The following is a 26,858-nucleotide window of genomic DNA, read 5'->3' on the forward strand; positions in this document are numbered from 1 at the left end:
AAAATTGACGCTGTCACCTGTACAACACTTGGAGTTTATTGGGGCACGCTTGGATGTGATACTGGCCAAAGCCTTCCTCTCAGCTAACAGATTTTCGAGAGTAGTCAACCTTGTGTCCACTATGAGAACCTGTCCTCAGATCTCTGCCAGGTCGTGTCTTCAGCTGCTCGGCCACATGTGGGGGGGAGGGATAGCTCAGTGGTTTGAGCATTGGCCTGCTAAACCCAGGGTTGTGAGTTCAATCCTTGAAGGGGCCACTTAGGGATCTGGGGCAAAAATCAGTACTTGGTCCTGCTAGTGAAGGCAGGGGGCTGGACTCGATGACCTTTCAAGGTCCCTTCCAGTTCTATGAGATACAATGTTAGCGGCCACATGGTAGCAGCCACATTTGTGGTAAAGCATGCCAGGGTGCATCTGTGCTGTCTCCAGGCGTGACTATGCATTGTCTGTGTACCTCACAGGCACAGTTTTCACAAATTCCTATCCATGCATATCAAGGTCAATGGCTCACTACTCTGGCGGACACAGCCCAAAAACATCTGTGTCAGGGTTCCTTTCCTTCAACCAGCACCATCCCTGATAGTAACAACTGATGCCTCCCTAATCTGTTGGGGAGCACACCTTCTCACCCATATAGTGCAGGGCAGGTGGTCCCTAGTGGAATCATCCTACACATCAATCTTCTAGAGCAATGGGCAGTCCACAATGCCTGCTGGCATTTTCTACCACTGATCAGACATCGCACTATATAAGATATGACGGACAATATCGCCTGCGTGTTCTACATCATCAGACAAGGCGGCGCAAGGTCCAACTCCCTATGTTCGGAAGCCCTGAAATTATGGAAATGATGTATCCAACACAACATCAGCATTTCAGCTGCATACTTCCCTGGACACCAGAACACCTTGGCAGACTCATTGAGGAGGAGATTCTCCCAAGATGACAAGTGGGAGCTAGATACAAAAACCCTACACCACATATTCAGCTGCTGGGGATTCCCAACCATAGATCTCTTTGCCATACAGGAGAATGTCAAATGCCCTCAATTCTGCTCAAGAGCAGGCCTATGCCCTCAAGTGCCTGTGAGATGCGTTCCTCATTACGTGGGATGCCCCACTACTCTACGCCATCCCAACAATTCCTCTCTTGTTCAGAGTGCTTCAGAAGATACAGGGGGATCGAGCCCAAGTCATTCTTATAGCTCCAATATGGCTATGTCCAATTTGGTATACTCACCATCATGCGAAGGAGGTATGTCCTCTGATTACTCTGTGCCTCCTCTCACAGGATGTGGTCAGATCCTCCATCCCAACCCACATCCCCTATATTTGAAGGCAGGAGTCCTCCATGGTTTCAGGATTCAGAGGTGACCTGTTCAGAGGCAGTAAAAGAGGTCCACTTGAATAGCACACATGACACAACTCGACGCACTTACCTCCAAAAATGGACAAAGTTCTGATCCTGGTGCACCACCAATCACGTCATGGCGATGAATATTCTTTTACTTGTTCTGGACTATATTTTGGATCTTAAAAAATCAAGGTTATCCACAAGTTCCATTCGTGTACACATAGCCTCCATCACAACATTCCATCCCAATATAGACAGCCACTCTGTCTTCGCCCACCCCCTCATGAAGAGGTTATTGAAAGGTCTTCAAAACCTTTACCCTCGCATACGAGATCCCACCCCGGTTTGGGACCCTGGCCTCATCTAGCGCTGCCTCACCAGACCACTGTTCGAGCCCATGGCAACATGCTCTTATATTCCTCTATCCATGAAAACAGCATTTCTCATCACCATCAGATCGGCTCGACAGGTAGGAGAAATTGGCACTCTCATGACATACACCCAGTACGCAGCTTTTCATAAAGACAAGGTCACCTTACGTCTACATCCAAAATTCTTACCAAGGTACCAACCTCCTTCCATTTAAATCAACCTATCCACCTTCCCTGCGTTTTCCCAAATCACATAGCAGCCAACAGGAGGCAACGTTACACACCTTGGATGTCAGGCAAGCATTAGCTTTTTACCTGGATAGAACTAAATCTTTCACACAATAGACACGCTTATTCCTGTCAGTGGTCGAAAGATAGAAAGACCATATCCTAACAATGCTTTTCCAAGCAGATCTCCCAATGTATACACCTTTTCAACCAACTGCACAATCAACAGTCTCCTTCTGGAACTTGAGCACATTCTACCCACTCTCTCTCCAACTCGATTGCCTTTCTCAACAATATCCCAATTATTGACATTTGCAAAGCGGCCACCTGGGCCTCCACAGACACTTTTAGCCATCACTGCGCAATTACTACTCAGCATCAGCTGCCCTGCTAGGACATGTTGTCCTGCCATCTGCACTAAATGCCTCTCCGAAGCCCAAGCCTTCCAACTAGGGGCACTGCTTTACAGTCATCTATAGTGGAGCACCCATAGGGACATCAGAAGAAAAAGAGAGGGTTACTCACCCAGTGCAGTAATTGATGTTCTTTGAGATGTGTGTCCCTAAGGGTGCTCCACTACCCGCCCTCCTCTCCTCTGCTTTGGAGCTGAAAGATAAGCTCTGCAGTCAAGAAGGAGCTGAGAGCGGTTGGACTGCACAGCACTATATGTTGATCCCGTTCGCGGCGTGAGATGGGCAGAAGTGCATATGTGGTCCAATGGGCACTGCTACCAAAGATCTCCGATCCCAGGCATAGGGGGCACTGCTGCACCTACAGTGGAGCAGCCATCAGGGGACACAGTTCAAAGAACCTCAGTTTCTGCACAGGGTGAGTGACCTTCTCTTTCTCACATATACTACCCTGCTAAGTATACCCCAATCCTGGTCTAGCGGTAGCTTCCTCTAGAGATAATAGGGGTAATTCAGACTCTGTGGCCCATACAATTCTTGGTTTCTAGTCTAGGTCTGCCAATTAGTGCAATATGTGATGGTGGGTTTTGATGTGGAATTAAGACCCATCAGACTCACATAGGGGGCCACTAAATATCTATTAGATGGAAACAACTTTTAATTACTGCTAAGCTAGGCTGGTTTCAAACTGTTGAAAGGCTCTGTAGTTCCTTAGCAATACACTGAGGTATCCAGTTCCCCAGTAAGTGCTAACCTTCAAGAATGAGGCTTATTTTTTGGAGAGAAAAATTTATTAAATCAAATTCTGATTTCTTTGGAGCTTGCACATACATGATCTCCCACTCTCTGGGGTCACAGGCAAAATCTCCCACATACTACTTTGTCTACATCAAACACACTGTATGACTGCTCTATTTTGTTCTTGAAGGGACAGCTGCCATTAACAAAAATACAAATAATAATACAGTAATAAAATAACTATTAATGCATTATCCACATTCACCTCTAATATCATTTCAACAATTATGATTATTCTAAATTCCTCACACTAGCTTGAGAGGTGTGTGTGTGTGTATACATACATACATTTAAAAAAACACACGTTTAAAAGAAATTATTGTAGAAGGTAAAATTAAGGTTGCAAAGTCAGCATAGAAAAGCTAGGAAATTCCAGAATTCAGGTTAGCTGTATCACTTCAATTATGATGCTTTGGAATACAAGATAAAATTTTCAAATGTGCTTAAGTCCATTAAAAGTCAATAGTAGTATTTAGGGCACTTAAGTTATGTGGATGCTTTTGAAAATGTTACCCACAGTCTTTAATCATATAACTATACACTATTTTTTCCCTAAGAGAAGGGTTTGAACCCAGGACCCTCAGATCCACAACACAAGCCTCTTCCACTTGAGACAGTGCTACAATGCTGGGTATTCATGCATTCTGTTCCTGGCTCTTGGAAGCAGAATGTGGTCAGGATGTGGTAGAGGCAGCATACTGAAGCACATAATTTGGCACAGTCATTCTAAAAGGCATTGTGGCAAAACAAATCCGATTCAGGCCCAACATATTAATTGCCTGGGTTCATTCCCTGCTGTGGCTGAAATTACCATGTACAACCTCTCTGCTATCTTATCCGTGAAATGGGTGAATGACAATTGCTTCGCCTTACGGTTCATAATTTAGGTTTTGAAATGCATAGAAATATTAAGGGCAGCCATTGGAGAAAGGTGGGACTAGAGATTGTGGTTTCCTAGTGTTTCATTATTATTATTTACTTATATTATTGTAGCACCTAGGAGCCCCAGACACATACCATGACCCCATTGTGCTAAGCACTGTACAAATACAGAAAACAAGACAGTTTCTGCCCCAATGAGCTTACAATCTAAGTATAATACAAGAAAGAACAGATGGCTGCAGGCAGACTGATGGGGGAGTACAAGGAAACAATGAGAGAGTGTACCAGCAGCCTAATTGTTGTCAAGTTTTTTGTAGGCATCATGGCAAAGGAATGTTTTAAGGAGAGTAATGACTTAGTTTTGCAGATGTTTCAGGGAGCTCCTCCCAAATCTGGGGGACAGCATGGGAGAAAGCAGGAAAGTACTTGTTTAACAAGCGGGCAATGGAGACAGGCAGCGTCCTTTTGATATTTGAATGAGAGATGATAGGTGGGGTGGCGATAGGTCGAGAAGAGGCTTGAAAGTGAAGACAAGTACCTTATGTTTGACACAATAGAGAAGAGAGATGCAAAGAGAGGGGTGACATGGTCAAAGAAATGGGTTAGGAAGCGTGTCTTTGCAGCAGCATTCTAATGGACATGAGCAGGTCAAGCTTGCATTTGTCAAAGTCAGAGAAGAATATTGCAGTAACTGAGATGAGAGCCTAGATGGAAGTTTTAGCTGTGTGGATGGATAGAGATGTTATGCAGAAAGAATCTGCAAGACTTAGGCCTGGTCCACACTAACCCCCCACTTCGGACTAAGGTACGCAAATTCAGCTACGTTAATAACGTAGCTGAATTCGAAGTACCTTAGTCCGCACTTACCGCGGGTCCAGACGCAGCAGACAGGCTTCCCCGTCGATGCCGCGTACTCCTCTCGCCGAGCTGGAGTACCGGCGTCGACGGCAAGCACTTCCGGGATCGATTTATCGCGTCTAGACAAGACACAATAAATCGATCCCAGAAGATCGATCGCTTACATCCGGACCAGGAAGTAAGTATAGACGTACCCTTAGACATAGCCTGGATGTAAGGACCTAGAGAGAGTTCCAAGTTGAAGATGACACCCAGATTATGGGAGTCCGTGACAAGCAGGATGGTGGTGGTGTCCCCAGTGATCAAGAAAAGAGTAGTGCAGAGGACTTGGGGGGAAAGATTAAGTGCACATTCCGTAGGCTACCAGGTTTTGGGAGGGGGGCTGGGAAAGGGTGTGTGAGTTTCTCAAGTGCATAGCATTTTATCAGCTGTGGGAGAAGACATGACCGATCTGCTAAATGTGTGAGTGTCACGTAAGATACAACATTTGGCAGGCCTGAGAATGTAATTCCCCAAGATGGAATTTCACCAGATCATCAGTTTTGTGTGTCACCTGAAAGACAGCACCCTCGAGGATCAGGTCTTGTGTTGTCCTCCTGCTGATTTCAGTGGGACCAGGAGAAGGCACTGGATTAGCTGATGGGATCATCTCAACAATGAGATTTGAGTAAGATCTGCAATTAAGCATTCATTTTCACTCTCCCAACAGAAAACTTATTTATTTGGTGGCAAAGGATATGGGACAAGTTTTTCTTGTGTTAGGTCTTTGATTCAGGAAGGAGTCCTTATTCAGGAAGGGTGTTTAAACACATGCTTAAGTGCTTTCCTGAATTGAAGCCTTGGCCTGCTTTAAGCTAGGCCACAGCCTGCTGCTGAATAAAAGTGAGTGTTAAGATCCATTGCATTTCTTCCCCCCTCGTCTCACAAGCAGCTGTGCTTCTTCAAGTATTTGTACATATGGCTCTCGCTCAAGGCGCACATGCACCTGTGTATGCAAGATTGGAATCTTTTGGCCGGCAAGTGTCTGGGACAGTGCATGCGCCCTGCATGGCCTCATGCCTCTAATCGAGTGCATACGGAGCAGAGTGAGTCTCAAGTGCAACTTAGTTCCTTCTTACTACCTATGACAGCGAGACAGGACCTCCACAGTGTCCAACTGCTACCCCATAGCTCTTTGTTACCTTTAGTATTAGTTCAATGTTAATTTTTCTGTATTTTTTTCTAGCAGGTTGACAAGCCTGTCTTGCTTATGAGGCAGCTATTCCCTTAAATGATGGGAATATTAAATATTTTATTTGCCTCTCCAGACATGTTTCAACATGCAGGCCTTTTTTAAAACACCCTTAAAAAGTCCCAAGATGATTATTTTTATTGGAGCAATCAGTGAAGGGTGTGTCTGATTCTGAAACCCTACATCAAAAAGAAGCATCTACTACCTCCAAGCTGCACACAGCAAGTGCTGAGGCATGCTGATTCCATGAACCTCCTTTCCTGTTAATGTGAAGTCCTTTAATCTTGGTGAAGGAACTTAATGGTGGCTGGGCCCACTCTCCCCTTTATGCGCTTGGGTAGGGGGCAAGAGGACATGCAGTGTTCAGGTATGGCCCCTACAGACATTGCTGGCCAAAAGAATCCAGTCTCGTGCACATAGGGCACATGTGCACCTAGAATGGGAACCATGTGGACAAACATTGTAAAGGACTGCACTTACTGTAAAGTAAGTAACTTGTTCCTTTTCCGCTTTTTCCATTAAGCTCTGGGAACAATAAAATATTTGTGTCTGTAGCATGGCTGTAAGTACAAAAAATTAAGTGTGCTCTGTTTAGTGCAGCTTTTTCATGAGATGAGCTTTCCCATTGGTCAGAAATCTGTTTAGTTTCTATTTATTTGTATCATGATAGTGCCCAAAGACTCCAGTGAGCATCGGAGGCCCATTGTGATAGGTGCTGTACAAACACACAGGAAGAAACCATCCCTATACATGTATACATTGTATCAAATACACACAGAACGCACGTGTAGTACTGCACTCTAATCCATTTAGTCTGAACATTCATGATCTTTTCTCAGAAATCATTAATATATTATATTCCTATACCAAGAACTACTTTAGTGTGTTTTTATTTCTCTCTTCCCTATATTCTTTCTTGCCAAGAAAGCAGAATTTTGTATTAAATGTATTTTTTAACCATAACAATGAAATTGCCATAAAACATAAAAGAAATAATTGTTCATGTGGAGGTTTTCCCTTTTATTTCACATAATTTCTTTTGCTCTCTCGTATTACAGAAAGAAAAACCGGGAGACACACAATGCAGGTAGGAACTACAGTGTTTTACTGTTCAGAGTTGAGCTGCACAGCTCTTTGAGTTCCTTACTCCAATCTGCTTAAAAGCATACAAGGACTGGTGCATTTGGAATGGGGAAGGATCCATTTATTGGAGTGTATTACATGAAAAGACTCCAGAGCCTCACATGGAACACCTGAAGCAGGGCTGCTTCATGGACAGTTGTAACCCATCCTTTAGTTTGCCTAGATGATGGAAAATCTATAGAATAATAGAAATAATATCTTGTATAAACAGGAGAGGCCCTCTGAATATGACCCTTCACTCATGTCCCTTTTCCTCCCAAATACCTCTGTGAACACCTTGGCTTTTCATTTCATTGCTAATAACCTCAGTGAATCACCAATTTCTATTCAGCTACAAGGAAGATATAAGCAAAAGCAGATATTGGTTTTGTGTGAGTATATTTTTGGGAATAAATATATAAAGTATATGGAAACCAGGGGCAGGCATCTAACACATAAAATGCATTTTAACTTTTAGAGACCTTGGGTTAAATATTTTGAGATGGGATTAGGCCACAGCATAAACTTCCATTGCATTCCATTGAACACCACCAGCCCCGAAATCCTCCATAGAACCAATCTGTGCTTTGTGGAGATTTCCCCCCTCTCCTAACACATGCCCTTTCCTCTCTGTTGGTTCCCAGCTTAAGCCGCGTTTGGGAACTGACAGGGAGGGGCAGGTTACATTCAGAAACGCGGATTCCAACCAACTCAGAGAAATAGTAGGCATGGTCCCATGGAAAGACCAATTAGGAATAAAGGAGTCAAGGGGGCTAAAAGTTCCTAAAAGATGTAATACAGTACTGAAGACTCAACAATAAGCTATTCCAATGCCGAGGAAAGATAAGAAGAACCACAGGAGGCCAATGTGGCTGCTGTACAAGGAGCTTTTTAGCTCTCTAAAAACCAAACAGATACATACATTGAAGATAATAAGGTGATGAGTAACAGTCAGCATGGATTTGTCAGCAATAAATCATGTCAAACTAATGTAATAGCATTCTCTGATGGGGTAACAAGCCTTGTGGATGGGGAGAAGTGGTAGATGTGGTAAATCTTGACCTTAGTAAAGCTTTTGATACTGTCTTGCATGACCTTCTCGTATTTGCGTAGTTTAACAACCTAGATAGAGTTACTATAAGGTAGGGGCATAACTGGTTGGAAAACCATTCCCAGAGAGTAGTTATCAGTGGGTCACAGTCAAGATCGAAGGGCATATTGAGGGGTCCCTCCGGGATCAGTTCTGGGTCCGGTTCTGTTCAATATCTTCATCAATGATTTAGATAATGGCAGAGAGAGTACACTTGTCAAGTTTGCGGATGATACCAAGCTAGGACGGGATGCAACTGGTTTGGAGGATAGGATTAAAATTCAAAATGATCTGGGCAAACTGGAGAAATGGCCTCAAGTAAATAGGATGAAATTCAATAAGAACAAATGCGAAGTACTCCAGTTAGGAAAGACCAATCAGTTGCACACCCAAAAAATGGGAAATGACTATCTAGGAAGGAGTACTGCAGAAAGGGATCTGGGGCTCATAGTGGATCACAAGCTAAATGTGAGTCAACAGTGTAACACTGTTGCAAAAAAAGCAAACGTCATTCTGTGATGTATTAGTAGGAGTATTGGTAAGCAAGACACAAGAAATAATTCTTCTGCTCTACTCTGCACTGATTAGGCCTCAGCTAGAGTATTCTGTCTAGTTTGGGGCCCTACATTTCAGGAAAGATGTGGACAAATTGGAGAAAGTCCAGTAAAGAGCAACAAAAATGATTAAAGACCGAGGAAACATGACCTCTAAGGGAAAATGGAAAAAATTGGTTTTTTTTTAAGTCTGGAGAAGAGAACGGGGGGGAGACATGATAACAGTTTTCAAGTACATAAAAGATTGTTACAAGGAGGACGGAGAAAAATTGTTCTCTTTAGCCTCTGAAGATAGGACAAGAAGCAATGGGCTTAAATTGCAGCCAGGGCGGTTTAGGGTGGACATTAGGAAAAACTTTCTAACTGTCAGAGTGGTTAAGCACTGGAATAAATTGCCTAGGGAGGTTGTGAAACTCTGTCATTGGAGATTTTTAAGAGCAGATTATACAAACATCTGTCAGGAATTGTCTAGATAATATTTAGTCCTGCCTTGAATGCTGAGGACTGGACTAGAAGACCTCTCGAGGTCCTTTCCAGTCCTATGATTCTGTACAGAAAATGGAAAGAGGGGTATGTCACCAAGGAAATATACATGGGAATAGCACAAGCATGTAGGGATAAAATCAGGAAAGATTTAACAAGAAGAGGTTCTTCAAATATGTCAGACAAAAAAGAAAGGTCAAGGATGGTGTGGGTCTGCTACTCAATTGAGAACATGAGCTGGTAACAGAAGATGATAGGCACTGAGCAGCTCTGCTTTCCTATTTTGCTTTAGTCTTCTCACAAAAAATAATGTGGTTGGATGCCTAGGGAAGTTACCATAGATGATAAAGGGGAAGGGATGCAGATGGGGATAAGTAAAGAAGACGTCAGAGGTCTTCTGACCAATTTGAATGAATTCACATCAGTAGTCCCGGATGCTATACACCTCAGGGTACTGAAGGAATTAGTTGAAGAGATTTCGCAGCCACTGGCAATAATATTTGTAAACTGATGGATGACAGGAGAGGTCCCAATAGACTGGAGAAGGGCTAACATAATGCCCATCTTTAAAAGGGGCAGAAAGGAGGAGCTGGGGAACTATAGACCAGTCAGCCTGACTTTGATACCTAGGAAGCTACTAGAGCAATGTATAAAACATTCAATTTGTGAATACCTGGAGGTCAAAGGGGTGATCACTAGCAGCCAGCATGGATTTACTAAAAACAAATCATGCCAAACCAGCTTGATTTCCTTCTTTGACAGAGTAACTGGTTTGGTGGATAGGGGGAATGTGGTGGACAATAATATACCTGGACTTCAGCAAGGCTTTTGACACAGTCCCACATGACATTCTGATAGGTAAGTTGGAGAAATGCGGGCTTAGTGGAACTATCATTAAGTGGATACCAAATTGGTTAAACAACCACAAACAAAAGTAATTATTAATGGAATGATGTCAGATTGGAAGGAGGTCTCAAGTGGGGTTCCATAAGGAACTGTTCTGGGTCCAGTGCTGTTTAACATCTTTATTGATGATCTGGGTGTAGGAATAGAGAGCATATTGATCAAATTTGCACATGACACAAAGCTGTGGGGTGGAGGGTTTGCCAACACTTTTTGGAGGATAGAGCTACAATTCCAATGGATCTTGATAAATTGGAGAACTGGACTATTGAAAACAAAATGGAATTCAACAAAGATAAATGTAAGTAAGGTGTTACACTTAGGGAAGAAAAAACAAATGCACAAATATAGAATGGGAGATAACTGGCTTTGCATCAGCACTGCTAAGAAGGATCTGGGAGTTGTGGTGGATCACAACCTCAACATGAGTCAGCAGTAATAATATATGGAGATATACCTATCTCATAGAGCTGGAAGGGACCCTGAGAAGTCATCAAGTCCAGCCCCTGCCTTTACTAGGAGGACCAAGTACTGATTTTGCCCCAGATCCCTAAGTAGCCCCCCTCAAGGATTGAACTCACAACCTTGGGTTTAGCAGACTAATGCTCAAACCACTGAGCTATTCCTCCCCCCAATGTGATACTGTTGCAAAAAAAGCAAATGCAATTTTAGGTTGCATTAATAGGCATGTCATGTAAGTCATGGGAAGTGATCACTCTACTCAGCACTGGTTAGGCCTCAGCTGGAGTACTGTGTCCAGTTTTGGTCAACAATGTATAGAAAGGATGTAGAGAAACTGGCCAGCAACAAAGATAATCAAAGGGATAGAACACAAGCCATATGAGAAAAGGCTGAAGGAACTGGGTCTGTTTAGTTTGGAAAAGAGGAGATTAAGAGGGGGACATGATTGTGGTCTTCAAATACTTGAAAGACTTTCATAAAAAAGATAAAGAAAAGTTTTTCTCTCTTGCCACAAAGGGCAGGACAGGAGGCAATGGGTTCAAACTACAGCAAAACAGATTTAGATTAAATCTCAGGAAAAACTTCCATTGTCCTACAGTTCTTACAGTTAGGAACAGGCTACCTAGGGAGTTGTGGAAGCTCCTTCACTGGAAGTTTTCAAAAGGAGGTTGGATAGCCATCTGTCTTGGATGGTTTAAATACAACAAATCCTGCATCTTGGTAGGGGGTTAGACTAGATGACCTTTGCAGTCCCTTCTATGATTCTATGCTTGGACTAGTTTATCCCAAGAGTTCTGATCCAGTTCTGCCTCCAAGCAGTCAGAATCTATGCCTCCCTGGAATAGTGGTAACTAGTGGCATTCCTAAACCTTAAGAAAGTTGTTCAGTGCTTAGAGCAGGATTGCAGGAATTAGGGGTCTTGGTTTCTATTCCCAGCTCTGGCACTGTCCTACTATGGTGGCTACGGGGAAGTCTCTGCACTTCTGTGCCTTGGTTTCCCCATATTACAGAAAAGTGGTGAAATTTAATGTTTGCAGGGAGCCTTCAGCTCCTGAGATGAAAGGTGCTATAGTAATTCAGAGTATTATTAAGATGGCTAATCTTCTAGCATTCTGCAAGTGTTAACAAATAAACTTTCTGCAATCTAGTATTATAATTAGTGAAATATATACTTAAGATTGTCAAAGTGTTGCCATTCTATGGCCCTGATTTCAGTTGCTCTTATTTTTTCAAAACTTTCAGTTATTGGGCTGAAGTTTTCCAGTCATGGGGCGTGAATTTTTACTACCCTGCACCTGAGCAAATCCACTTTGCCCTCACCTGGCACAGATACTAATGTGACTGCACAGTGTGTGAGGCCTGGTCTACACTACAGAGTTAGGTGAAAGGAAGCCGCCTTAAGTCGACCTGTTAATGTATGTGTCTATAGTACTGGGTCCTTTACATCGACCTCAGTCACCTCTGATGTCGACTTCTGTAATCCACCTCTGTGAGAGGCATAGCACTTAGTTCAATTTTCATGAGCCGACTGTGAGGTAGTGCAGATGCAGTGTTGTGTACTTCGACTTAATTGGCCTCCAGGTGGTGTCCCACAATGCTCATCTGTGACCGCTCTGGACATCATTCTCAACTCTGCTGCACTGCAGCCAGGTATACAGGAAACAGCCCCTCCCCTGCTAAAGCCCTGGGAACTTTTGAATTCCCATTTCCTGTTTGATCAGCATTGGGAGCGTGCCAGCGTGAGCAAACGCGCTCCAGCCTGGTCTGCACAGGAGGTGGTGGATCTCATCGCTGTGTGGGGAGAAGAGTCTGTGCAGGCAGAGCTCAGATCCAGCAGAAGAAACACTGACATCTATGCAAAGATCACTCGTGGAATGGGGGAGAAGGGCTACACGAGGGGGACACAGCAGTGCCGTGTGAAAATAAAAGAACTTTGCCAGGCATACCAGAAGACAAGGGCGGTGAACAGTCACTCTGGTGCTGAACCCTACACATGCCGGTTCTACAACGAGCTGCATGCAATTCTTGGGGGTGACCCTACAAGTACCCCCACAGCAATGTGGACACCTCACAGGTGTGAGAGTCTAGGAACAACAAGGAGGATTATATGGTGGAGGAGGAAGAGGAAGAGGATAATGGGAGGCAGGCGAGCGGTGGATCCATTCTCCCTGAGAGCCAGGAAATATTTTTAACCCTGGAGCCCTGTGGGTCTCAGGACAGCACGGTGGCCGACCGTGATGCTGGGGAAGGCACCTCTAGTGAGTATACATGTAAAATGAAAGTCCAGTTAAACTTTAGCGGGCACACACATTCGGTGGTCTTGCATGTTTACTGTGAAGAAAAAACGAGGTGCTGTGGTTCTCTGCTTACAAGAGGCCACTCCAGCTACGCAGAGAGTGGCCCCTGGAAAAGACTGTTGTTGTGGACTGGGATAGCCCAGGAATCCTCCATGGAGATCTCTAGGAAACTTTCATGGAAGTACTCTTCAATCCTTTGCAGAAGGTTTCTGGGCAGGGCAGTCTTATTTCTTCCACCATGGTAGGACACTTTCCCATGCAACTCCTGAATTAATTCTGCTGGCATCATTGCGGTACACAGCAAAGCAGCATAAGGACTGGGTCTCTTCCCAGACACTTGCAACATCTCCTTCCTTTCCGCCTCTATTACCCTCAGGAGACTGATATCACATAGGGTCGCCTAGAGGAAACGGGGGAAGTTCTCATTAAAAGTGCTCATACATGGGGGAAAAAAGGGCATGCAGATCCACCCCACCCCTCACATTCCGGATCGCCAAACCACGCGGCCGCTAATGTGCCCTTACTGTGCTTGGCATGGGTCAGCAAGTAGTTTAAAGTGGCTGATAGGTGACTGGGGCCGCACATGAGAGATCCCGGGGGTGGGGGGCTACTCACCATGGCTGGAGCAGCAAAACAGCACAGTGAACGGTTATGGATTCTGATTATGTTATGGCTTGCACCTAGTGTAATAAAGAATTTTTTATGAAACTGGCCTTGCTGTGGAAACATTTTATTCTTGTACAATGGCTCCTTTATTTTTTTTTCCCCTGACTGACCGCTGGATGAGATGCTTTGGATTATGAGGGACCAAGCAGACATATTGAGGTGTCTGGTTGAAATGCAGGAACAGAATCTGGAGGGTAGAGTCCCTCTGCAGACCCTGGTGGACAGCCAGCCAGCATCGCCTGGTGCAGAATCACCCTCCCCCAAGCATTCCATGAGGCAGAGCGAAAAGTCCATCATCCCTTTTACTTAACTTGGTGGGGGAGGGCACAAGGAACAGAAGGTGCCCATTCACAGACCTTTGATGGTCTGTAATGCGGTGTTATGTTACATAGCTGAAAATGTTTCTCCTATTCCAACTTTACAACCCCTTTTCCCCAAGGTTACCTTTTCTTTCTGCTCTCCCTCTTTACTTATGTTTGTTAAATAAAGTAAATTGATTCGAGGAATAAAAGTTCTTTATTGATTAGAAGCAGGGGGGTTGGCTTTACAGGGATAGTGATACAAGCCAGGTGAAGGTTTTGGGAAGCACAATGCAGACAAGCAGCTCACATTACTGTGAGTCATTATTGAAACAGCTTTTCAAAGTCTCGCGGATATGCAACACCCCTTGCTATGCTCTTCTCATTGCCCTGGTGTCTGGCTGCTCAAAAATGGCTGCCATGTGATCTGTTTCAACTGCCCACTGCTGCGGAAATTTTTTCCCCTTTTTGCACAGATATTATGGAGCACACAGCAGGCAGCTATAACCATGGGGATGTTCTCCTCACTAAGGCCCAACCTTGTTAGTAGACTTCTCCAGCGCCCTTTCAAGCAATCAAAGGCACATTCAACCACCATTCTGCACTTGCTGAGCCTATAGTTGAACCATTCCTTACTGCTATCCAGATGGCTGGTGCATGGCTTCATGAGCCATGGGAGCAAGGGGTAGACTGGGTCCCCCAGGATAACTATAGGCATCTCAACGTTGTCAGTGTTAATTTTGTGGTCTGGAAAGGAAGTCCCGGATTGCAGCTTCTTGAACAGACCCGAGTTCCTAAAGATGCATACGTCATGAACCTTTCCCAACCATCCTATGTTGATGTCGGTGAAATGCTCCCTTTGATCCACCAGTGCTTGCAACGCCATTGAAAAGTATCCCTTTCGGTTTATGTATTCTTTGGCAAGGTGGTCTGGTGCCATGAGGGGATATGCATGCCATCTATCACCCCTAATTCCCTGCAATTAGGGAACCCCATCATGGAAAAACCATCCACTGTGTCGTGCACATTTCCCAGACTTACTACCCTTCATAGCAGAAATTGATTAATGGCTCTGCACACTTGGAGCACAGCAGCTCCCATGGTTGATTTATCTACTCCAAATTGATTCCCCACTGATTGGCAACTGTCTGTCGTTGCAAGCGTCCAAATAGCGATTGCCACTCGCTTCTCCATTGTCAGAGCAGCTCTCATTTTTATGTTGCTGAACAGCAGGGCAAGGGAAAGCTCTGCACAAAGTTCCTGGAAGGTGGCCTTCCGCATTCGAAAGTTCTGCAGCCACTGCTCGTCATCCCATACCCGCAAAACAATGCGGTCCCATCAGCCAGAAACAGTGCTCAACAGAGTGCAGCTGCTCAGTGACTGCCATCAGTAACAGTGGATTGTTTTTTTTCAGTGGCTTGCAGCAGGGCTGCTTGCAGGACATTGCTATGTTCCACACGGCGGACCCTACTTTGGCTCTGGAAATATTGCAGGAGAAGGCATGAGGTGTTTGAGATGCTCACAGCAAGAGTGCACAGCTGAGACGGCTCCATGCTTCTGGGGTTATGGCGTACGCACAGCAGTTTTAAGTCGCGAAAATCACTGGGTTGTTTGCTGTTGATGTGTGGGAGGGAGCACAGTGCATCATGAGATGTTAATGCAATGTTTCCATTCTCCCCGTGACAATGTTTTGGTCTCATGGGGCATTGCAAAAACTTCCCAAAACACCCTGCGGCAAGTTGCATTTTGGGATAGCTACCCATGATCCACTGCTTTGTGCATCGAAGCAGGTGCTGCTAGTGAGGACGCACTCTATCGAGACAATGAGCATGGTGTGGCCATGCACAATCAACTTCATTAATTCAGGGGCTCAAGGTCGAATTAGATAAAGTTGACTTAGGGCTTGTCTACACTACAAAATTAAGTCTGGGATGAATCAGATCACTTGGGCCAGATGTGAAAGGTATTTGGATGCCTAAAGATGCACATTGGTTCCTACTGGTATTTTCAGAAATGCCTAGGTGCCTAATTCCCATTGATTTCAAGACACCCCATCTTCGATTCTTTTTTCCTGTGCCTTGAAGAGAGAGTTTACTTATTTACAAACACAAGCAAAAAAATAAGGTTGAGGAATTCTTAGAGAAGTTTATAATAACATATATTTTTGTGATCAGGTGGGCTGAAATTGAGAAGTCCCTCCCCATCCTTGCCTCCCAGTGCCCCTGATGGTCAGCCTTATCTTCATCAGTGTATGAAGTATTGAATTGACTGAAAAAGTACTTGGTACAAGTCTTTAGTTTCCATTGCTACTTCTGAGTTTAGGGTTATAAATATTTTTCTTGGGTTCCAAGGTTTAGATGCCCTATTTGATTATTTTGAGTTTAAAATTAGATTTATTGAATAAAATCCTAGCCTCACTAAGTCATTGGGTGTTTTTCCATTGACTACAGTGATGTCAGGATTTCACCCATCATCCATAATGTTGTATGACACAGAGAGAGAAGGGTAATAATCTGAAAAGAATATTAATAAACGTTAAGAAAAAATAGATGTGAAGACTAAATAAAAGAACACCAAAGGATCCTTGTTGATGTGCTAACTAGACTAGACAATATATTGTTTCATAGGAAAGTTTCAATCCTAGAAAATGTTTACCAATATCTGCACTATGCATGTTCTGGATATCCCTGAAGACTTGGAGTGGAAGGACCTAAGTAATTTTATGTCCAAAAATATGTTAATGAAGTTAATCTTCTACTTAAAATATCAAGCTGTCCTGTATCCCAAATAAGGACTATCTTGCAATTCTTTCAGCAAAATCTTTGACATTTACAGTGATCTTTACTATCATCTGTTTATTGAGAAAGGTTAATATGCCAGGTGGGGGGGAGCTAATATTTTTTTCAAAATGAATTTTGAGATGTATCAAAAAGCACACTTGCTTGGAGAAAGAAGTTACTGCTTTTAAGAGCCAAGTATGTCTTTAGGTTTAAACCTGTTTTATTTCCATCTAAACTTTGTCTTAACAGTTTTTATTTTTATCTGTTATTTTTATTGTTAATTTGGTATTTATATCAGAGTGGCACCCAAAAGCTCTGGTCAAAAGTAGGGCCCTCTTGTGCTAGGTGTTGTACAGACAGAGAAAGAGATGCAACCCCTGCTTCCAGAGAACTTTCTGTTCTAAGGTTTTAATGAAGCTAAGGCTATTCTAGCTAGGCAGTTGACGACTAAGGATACTGTGAGGTTGATATTGAAGATGAGTTATCAAGCCCATTGGTACTGTAATTTAATGAACCTTTAATTCATTTATAGACTTTGCTCTTTGTAGTTGTGAAATTGTTACAGATAACTGTGACACTCTGTACCTTAAAATAGCACTGTGGAACCCCCATATTTACCTCTGTGATATGATTATATGTTTTGTACAAAGTATGCCTAGTGAGGTATCATTTGAAAAATCATGATCTGTTGAACATTACTACCCTGTTGAATTATATGCATTATCACTGTATATGGAGTTATGAGATTTTGCAATATGGTTATTATTGAAATATGTTGTGAGTCTAGGAGACACCCACAACTAGCTCTCCAGTGGCAACAAGGGAGGTGGCCCACACCCAGATAGGTGTTAAGCGACCACCACTAGCCATTGACCAGCAGGGGAATTGTAAACAAGAGATTTACAATTCAATAAAAGACAGTTACTCAAGCTCTCCACAATGGGGATTGCTTACCTCCGTGACTCAGCAAGGTATCAGGACATGTGATGCAGTGTGACCTTGGGCAAGTCACTTAGGTCCCATTTCAGCAAGGAAGGTACCTTATGGAAATACTCACGTGTTTAAACTTAGGCGCATGCTTAAGTACCTTGCTGAACTAGTGCCTACGACTCCCTGTGCCTCAGTTCCCCATCTGTAAAATAAGAATAATAATACTTTTTCTCCCACCCTTTGTCTGCTCTGATTAGATTGTAAGCTGTTCAGGGCAGGGGCTGCCTCTAACTAAATCTGTTAGTATAGGATTTTTTTTAGCATAATTGGGCCCCAGACTGGAGACCTTTAGCCACTACTGTAATACAAATTGTAAAAATTCTATATGGGCTTGTCAGTAGTTACTGATCTGCTGAAACTATAAATGCAATTTTTTTAAAATCGTGAATTCACTCATCTTGAATGGATGTGGTAGAACTAATATATTGTTCCACTTGTAGTAAATATGCATATCTGTAGCTAAACCTGCCTACATGCATGTTCCTATTCTTCTCCCCCACCTCCACTGTAAGGTGGCCTGTTACAAGAAATGTAAGCAGATGTTGATTCCTGCCATGATGGAGGCATGCTGGCCTGCCACTTGGGTAATGTGAGTGGATTCTGGTTGGTGATTTGCCAGTTGAAAGATCTGTGGAACGTGTCATGTCAGCAACTTGCTCATTCTCTTTGGAAAAAAGCTGTATGCCAATTGTCAACTTTGATCTGAGTAACAGACCAAAACATCTCAGGAATCAGCCGCAAAAGCAGCTGCTCAACCATGCTACCATGTGGATGAACAACATTTGAAGGCATCTGATTGCATTTGGGAGGGGGGGAGAGGCTAACAAGCTTCGAAAAGATCAAGCTCAAAAGCTTTGTGAGTTTGCATAGCTGCACTTAGGGAATTCTTAACCACAGTTGTCATGATTAAGGTGTTGCATGGAGACTAACCATGTCACAAGAGGACTAAAACTAACTCAGGCTTTTCTTCTCTTCTCCCAAAAGAGTCATAAAGTGGAAACATTTTCATAAAATATTTTCTTGATGAGTCCTTCACTGCCACCCATAGCTAAAATCAGAGCTATTTCTTGCTTAGGGGCTGAGAACTGGAGTGGGAGACCAGGGTTTCATTCCCCACTCTGCAACTAGCTCTGAGTGTGTCTTTGTGCCAATTAATTTGCCCTTCTGTGAAATGGAAATAATGATTACTACCCAACTTCAAGATGCTTACTCAACCTTTGAAACCCTCAGCTGAAAAGCATTATAAAAATATGAAGTGTTGTTATATATGTCACTGCTTTCACTGAGTGTTCCTGATGATCCTACCTTTTAAAATATCCCCTTCTCTGTCACAGCCCTCAAACTCCATTGACTGAGAACTCAACAGTTGAGGGGGTTTTTCAGAGCTAGTTCTTGGTGCTAAACTGCCTAGTAAGGGTTGTGATAGAATAAATTAATACATTTATGAGTGCACACGTTGGTGCCAGGTGTGCAGTTGGTGTGTTGGTCTGAGTAGCCCAATGACAATGCATTTTATTTTTTACCTAGTGGAGAGACATCGAAAGAAGAAGATCAATGCTGGGATAAACCGAATTGGAGAGCTCATTCCATGTTCCCCAGCACTTAAGCAAGTAAGTGGACATTTAAATGTGCACAGCTATTTCCCAAATGGTGTTCATTTGGTCCTGGTTCTTAGCAGCTGTAAATACACAGGGATACATCTTGCTTCAGTTTTTATGCAGGAGGCGCAATGAGGTTTGATACACTCAAGGAAACCTGGATGAAAATCTTATTTACAAAGTTCTCTATGATGGAAATGCGCTTGGAAATTACAGGACAATTTGAATGCAGTTCTTTGAAACATGAATCTCCCAGCTGACTGGGAATTCGGTATCACTCTGAAGGAGTGGTCTGGGTTTGACATATGAAAGACATTCTCCTCCATCAGGTGTCCTAGTTCACGTATTCGGCTCTTTGGAGCAGATATTTTTGAAAAGCATTTGCCCAGCTAGCAGTAGTGACCCTGCACTGGCAATGTGAATTCAAGGACTGTGAGAACAGAGGGAGCAGGCTGTGTAGAATCATCTGCAGAAAGGTTATGATTGTTTTTTTTCCTCATTTAAACGTGTAACTTTGGAAGCTGGTTTGCTTGCCCATACTCTTCTAGTCAGTCTGGTTGTACCTACTTAGGAGTTGATTCACAATTCCCCCAAGCTGTAGTTGTTAGACTGTTTTCCTATTGACACTGCTAAGTGTATTCTGTCATGATGCTCTCTTTCATGCATAAGTGAAGAAAGTTATAGACTGAGAGAGGAATTTTCTGTTGACTCTTCTTCCCCGTGCCTGCCCCTTTCATGTTTTCACTCAGTGTCCTGCTATATGATGCAAATACAATTCTATATATTTTTATTTTTAGTCTTTTATTGAAATAGTTGTGAAGTAGTTTATTGTGTTAAATAATAATGGTGAAGGGAAACAAAGAGGTCTAGGTAAGGGGAAAAGTGTTTGTGTGAGATATGAAATGATATAGATCAGAGGTGGGCAAACTATGGCCCACGGGTCACATCCGGCCCATGGGACCCTCCTGCCTGGCCCCTGAGCTCCTGCCCATGGAGGCTAGCCCCCAGCCCTTTCCCTGCTGTTCCCTCTCTCCCGCAGCCTCAGCTCATTTCGCCGCCGGCACAATGCTCTGGGCAGCGGGGCTGCGAGCTCCTGGGGCAGCGCAGCTGCAGAGCCCGGCCTGACCCGGTGTCTGTGCTGCGCAGTGGCATGGCTGGCTCCAGCTGGGCGGCAGGGCTGCCTGTCCTGATGCTCTGGGCGGCGCGGCTGTAGCGCCGCCAGCCACCAGTGCTCCAGGCAGCATGGTAAGAGAGCAGGGGGGTGGTTGGATAGAGGGCAGGGGAGTTCGGGGTGGTGGTCAGGGGGCGGGGGTGTGGATAGGGGGCAGGGTGAGGAACAGGGGGGTTGAATAGGAGCAGCGATCCCGGGAGGGGCAGTCAGGAATGAGAGGGAGGGCTGGATGGGGCAGCAGGGGGCAGTCGGGGGCGGGGGCTCGGGGGGTGGTCAGGGGACAGGGCGAAGGGGTGGTTGGATCACCTCAGACCAGCAGAATCCTGGAAATTATAAACAGGGTTTTCTATCCAAATCCAGTCCCTTCTTAGCCTCCACTCTCCTTCACCCTTCCTTTTCAAGGACCCTTCTCATGAGATACTGTTAAAACAGGAGTTGCTCTCCCTTCTGGAAGAGGTCCCCTTCAGATTCAGAGATCAGAGGTTCTACTCCCATTATTGTTTAGGCCCAAGGAAAAGGGAGACAGGCATTTTAGACTTGAGACATCTGATCAGATTCATCCTCACTGCAGGTTCAGGGTGGTAACCCTGAACGTATCCTTTTGTAGCAGCCTTATCATCCCAGAGCACCCCAGTGGCTTTTTTCTAGTGGTCTCCTGCATTCAGGCCCAGCCCTCTAGTCAGATTCCTCTAAAGTCCCACCCCTTCCTGGGCAATAATGTCCATCAAGTTCAAGCCTCAAATTCAAAGTGCAGGAGTCTCTATCAATACAGGGACCTGCCCTTTGGTTTCTTCACCACACTGAGAGTATTCACCAAGTATCTAAAGGTCATTGCACCCCACATAAGAGGACATGGCATTCTGGTATAGCCAGACCTGGATGGATGACTGATCCAGGTAAAATCATCTCAGAAGTTGACCAACTTGATTTGTATGATTTTAGGGATTTTTACCACACTGGGGCTCAAGATTAACAAAGAAAAATTCACACTTTAGATCAGTAAAAGCGTATAATTCATAGGAGCTGTGTTAGTTCTGAGGTCAGCTATCTCATGCAGGAGAGGTTCCAGACTATAATGGGTCTCCTCAGTCATCTGCAGGCTCACCCAGAGATGTCTGCAAGAGCATGCCTTAGAATCCTGGGTCACATGACCTCCTGCATCAATGTCACACAGCATACCAGACTATCCAGCAGGTATTTATCCAGCAGGCACCACATGGCTGTGAAGTTCCCATGAGAAGTCCTCTCCTCATTGGATTGGTGGAAGGATCTGCTTCACGTGTGCAATGGAGTACTCTTTTCTGCACCTCTGCCTACCAAAATCCTGGTGATGGATGCTTACTGGGATGAGGAGCTCATCTGGACTAACTTCAAACATAAAGCCTCTGGGTCCGTCCCCACCGCCTGTTCCTCCGTGGAAGCTCATCTTATCATAAATGTCCTGAAACTCACGGCACTATTCAGAGTAGCAGCCATGTTAGTCTGTATCTGCAAAAAGAACAGGAGTACTTAGTCTCTAAGGTGCCACAAGTACTCTTGTTCTTTTTTCAGGGTTGTATGTCTAGCATGAATGGCATTTCTGCTCTTGTTACAGGGATCTACGTTCCAGGTGATGATAGACAACACCACAGCCATGCATTATGTCAACAGACAAGGGAAGAGCATGGTCATGTCCACTCTGCCAAGAAACCATCTGTTGCTGTGGCTGGTGCATTTATTATCAAATCACATCAGAGGCTCTGCATCTTCCAGGCTTGCAAAATGCTCTAGTAGATCAGATCAGCAGAGAATTCACAACCAACCACGAGTAGACTGACAAAGACTCAGTTCTACCAAGCATCTTTCACAGATAGGGGTGCCCAAAAATAGATCTGTTTGCCACTGACCAGAACAAGAAATGCCATGCATTCTGTTCTAGAGAGAGTTTGAGCCTAGGCTCCCAGTTGGGTGCCTTCGTCCTCTCATGGGCACCAGTGTTCATGTATTCCTCCCCTTCAATCCCGTTAATACCAAGTGTTCTGAGAAAACTCAGACAAGATTCAGCCCAACTTGATCCAGACAATTCTGGTACTCAGAGCTGGTGAACATGTCAACATAGCCTCTGATCTTATTACCTACTCTACCTAATTTGGTTTTGCAAAATGGAGGTCAGATTTTATGTCCAGATCCAGCATGATTACATCTGACAGCCTGGGTGCTGTCAGATTAACTGCCTGCAGAAGAAACTGTTCAGCTGAAATCCAGGGCATTTTGGTATATAGCATTTTGGTATGCAGCAAAGTGGAAGCAGTTTTCTATTTGGGCAGGATAATGTCTCCTGACTCACATGAAAGCCCCTGTTTCTGCTATTCTGGACTATCTACTAGCACTAGAACATTCAAAACTATCTATCAGCTCCATAAGAGTACTTTTAGCAATACCTGCACATCATCTTCCAATTCAGGGTCACACCATATTATCCCACACTACAGTTGTTTGATTCTTCAAGGATTTCATTCATATGTTTCCTTCAGCCCTCCCCTTCCTGGGACCTCAACATAGTGTTAATTGGTTTAAAGGGGCACCCCTTTTGAGTCCCTAACAACCTGCTCTTTTTACCCTCTATCTATGAAGTTTGCCTTTTTAGTAGCCATAACATCAGCTTTGAGAATAGGGAAAATTCAGACCCTTCCAAGTGGTCCACCTTACTCAGTGTTCCATAAAGATGTGGTGACTCTTAGGCCTCACCCCAAGTTTCTGCCCAATGTTGTTTCAGATTTTCATTTAAATCAGTTGATTCACCTCCCAGTTTTTTTTCCCGTGCCTCGCTCAAACCAGGGAGAAACCAAACCTGCACATTCTTTGTTGTGGTCAGAGCTCTTTCATAGTACCTGGACATAGTAGAAGATCCTTCAGAAGCTTCCCCATGCTCTTCGTAGCCTTCGGAGATAGGGTTAAAGGTCAAGCTGTTATCACTGAAAAGTTGTCTAACTGTATTATATCATTTAGAGATCCGTCCACCAGGATTTAGACAGCTTCTGCTTCTTCTTAGAGAAGCACCTGTATTTCAGAAATGTGCAGGGTGGCTACATGGGGATCAGTCCATACTGTTATCCAATATTATTCCTTTGTTGAGACTTCAAGATCAGATGCCTGCTTTGACAGAACTGTCCCGAAATCCTTATTTAAATAGGACTCCAAGCACCCACCTTCTAACTATGAGATCACTGCTTGCAAGCCACAGAACTGGCATCCATCTGGACAATCACTCTAAAAACAGTTACTTTAACTTACAAGATGTGTTGTTCACTTGGATTCCATGACCCACCCTCCTTCCCTGCTTCTGCAGAGTCCTATGGCTGTAGGATTCAGTATCATCAAAGAAACTGAGGAACAGTTGGGCCCACTCTGCTCTTTACTCCCTGGAGTGGAGGGGTACAAGGACATTGATGGCACAGTCAATGGCCCCAATGGTCACTGCTAACCAAAAGGAATTTTATTTCAGGAATGGGTTGCATGTCAACAGAAGTGGAAGGCATGTGGACAAAGCATCCCAAAGAACCACACATACTGTGAAGAAAGTAACCAATCTTTTTTGGAAGGAAAATACAAGGGAAATAATTAAAAATGTCAGACAAGTTTGGCACATCCTTAAAATGAACATTCCAGTTGAAATCCCAGGTTTGAAAAGTGATGTCACTAGGAGGTCTGCTTTTGATTTTAAAAGTTTCATTGATAGATCTTTTCCCCTAATTATACACACATTCTTTTGTAGAGTAAGAACATGATCCTGGATCAGGCCTTTAAATATATAACAGAAATGAAAAGGCAAAATGATGAACTCCTGTTGAATGGAGGGAACAATGAACAAGGTAAGTATGAAATGTTGTGAAGGTTCTTGAATTTCCCTTTCTCTTCCATCGTGGTAATGTGGCACTGGGTGTACTGTATTAGATCAGTGCTGTTTTTTCCCACAATAGTATATTAATACTCTCCTCTCCTTACTAATCCAGTGAGGATGTGGCATAGTGACATGACATCACCATTGTTCCCATCCCGTGTTCTTTCTCATTGCTACAAGGCAGCAGCTTCATCCCTGGAGCATTAATGAATTCATTGTGTTCTTTATGCATTTCATTCCTGTTCTCCTTGGCTAGTGAGACTAGTAATGAAATCAGCAATTCTTTACTTCAGCTGGATCAACAAACTGGGGAATCCCAAGGGTTTATAGGGGTGGAGAGGAGAAATGGTTGCTTAAGGTAACTTGAAAACAAGAAAGTTGAGGCATATGCCCTACTGCACATTCTTGCATCTAACTATAGCAAATTGAAGCATCCCCATCATGGAATATTGTCATTGATAAGTTTACACTTAATGCAATAATTTCTGCAGATTCCACTTTGAGTTGTTTTAATTTGACTGCCCTCGCATCTGTTGCCTGTAATTGAATAGACCAGAGTAATTGGACCAGAGAAAGCTAATATTGTGCCAGTCTTTTTAAAATGGGTAACTGGGATGACCTGGGTAATTATAGGTCTGTCAGTCTGACATTGATAATGGAGCAGCTGATATGGGACTTGATTAATCAAGAATTAAAGGAGAGTAATGTAACTAATGCCAATCAACATGGATTTATGAAAAATGGATCCTGCAAAATTAACTTGGTATCTTTTTTTTGATGAGATTACAAGTTTGGTTGATTAAGGTAATAGTGCTGATGTAACATACTTAGACTTCTTTAGGGCATTTGACTTGGTACTGCATGACATTTTGATTAAAAACTAGAAAGCTATAAAATTAACATGGCACACATTAAATTGATTAAAAACTGGCTAAGTGAAAGGTCTCAAAATGTGACAGTGAATGGGGAATTATCATTGAACAGGTGTGTTTCTAGTCAGGGCCCATAGGGATTAGTTCCTGCTCCTATGCTGTTGAAGATCTTTATCAATGTCCTGGAAGAAAACATAAAATCATCACTGATAAAGTTTGCAGATGACACAAAACCTAGGGAAGTGATAAATAGTGAAGAGGACAGGTCACTGATACAGAGCGATCTGGATCGTTTGTTAAGCTGGACACAAGTAAACAACATACATTTTAATATGGCTAGATGTAAAGAATACATCTAGGAACAAAGTATGTAGGCCATACTTACAGGATGGGGATTCTATCCTAAGAAGCATTGACTGTGACAGAGATATGGAAAGTCATGGTGGATAATCAGCTGAACATGTGCTCCCAATGCAACGCTGTGGCCAAAAGACCTAATACGATTCTTGGATGGATAAGTAGGGGAATACTGAGTAAAAGTAGAGAGGTTATTTGACTCCTTGGCTGCTGGAATTCTGTGTCCAGTTCTGGTGTCCTCAGTTCAGGAAGGATACTGATAAATTGGAAAGGGTTCAGAGAAGAGCCACAGAAGTGATTAAAAGATTAGAAAACCTGCCTTACAGTGATAGATTCAAAGAGCTCAATCTGTTTATTTTAACAAAAAGGTTAAGGGATGACTTCATTTACAGGCTATAAGCACCTATGTAGGGAACAAATATTTGAAAATGGGCTCCTCAGTCTCATAGAGAAAGTTTTATAATATTATCCAATTTTCTGGAAGTTGAAGCTAGACAAATTCAGAAGGGAAATAAGATGTCAGTTTTTAATAGTGAGTATAGTTAACTGTTGGAACAATTTACCAAGGGTTGTCATGGATTCTCCATCACTGGAAATATTTAAATCAAGATTGGATGTTTTTCTAAAAAATATGCTCTAGGAAAATTTTGGGGGGAAGTTCTATGGCTTGTTTTATACAAGAGATCAGACTAGATAATCACAATGGTCCCTTCTGGCCTTGGAATCTATGAAAAACCTCCCATAAATTTCAGAATTAAGTGATCTAATTACAAACATGGGGGTGGGGGGTCTTCCTATGGGGCTACTCTGGGGCTGCTGCCTCTCTACTCTCAAGTATCTTGAAAGTTGATAGCATGTTTTTTGGGACACCCCTTCCTCCCCCCCAAAAAATCATGTTAAAATATTTTGCTTTCGAGAGCAACCTTATTAAAAATAAGCACTATAAAACAGTAACAGATACCACTGAGTCATTCTTTTACTGTAATTTTATTGTGGTCTATGATTCTGTTTGTCCCTATAGTTTGTGCTTTTAAAGGGCTAATTTCAACTTGAAATATAGTCAGTTTTAAAAATTAATTTTAATTCATTTTAGATATCACACCTGTCCCTAGGTCCATTACAAAAATATTTTCTTGTCCATTTCTGTGTAAATACTACAGAGGGTTTAATAAAACGTAAAAATGAACTGGAAAGCCAAAAGAA

General features: G+C 43.3%; 1 protein-coding gene across 2 annotated transcripts in view; it reads left to right on the forward strand.

The window, feature by feature from the left end:
* Nucleotides 1–26,858, forward strand: part of USF3 (upstream transcription factor family member 3) — a 68,378-nt gene that overhangs the window by 33,352 nt on the left and 8,168 nt on the right. Inside the window, exons 4-6 of one of the 2 annotated variants that reach the window (XM_034788145.1) lie at nucleotides 7,190–7,218; nucleotides 19,305–19,387; nucleotides 24,301–24,397. In XM_034788145.1, the coding sequence (XP_034644036.1) occupies nucleotides 7,190–7,218; nucleotides 19,305–19,387; nucleotides 24,301–24,397 (209 nt within the window). Of the gene's footprint in view, nucleotides 1–7,189; nucleotides 7,219–19,304; nucleotides 19,388–23,547; nucleotides 24,207–24,300; nucleotides 24,398–26,858 lie in introns of those variants that run through there. The other variant, XM_034788155.1, reaches the window with a different exon arrangement.

The sequence above is a fragment of the Trachemys scripta genome, chromosome 1, assembly GCF_013100865.1.
Source record: "Trachemys scripta elegans isolate TJP31775 chromosome 1, CAS_Tse_1.0, whole genome shotgun sequence".
In the NCBI taxonomy this organism is placed as follows: Eukaryota; Metazoa; Chordata; order Testudines; family Emydidae; genus Trachemys; species Trachemys scripta.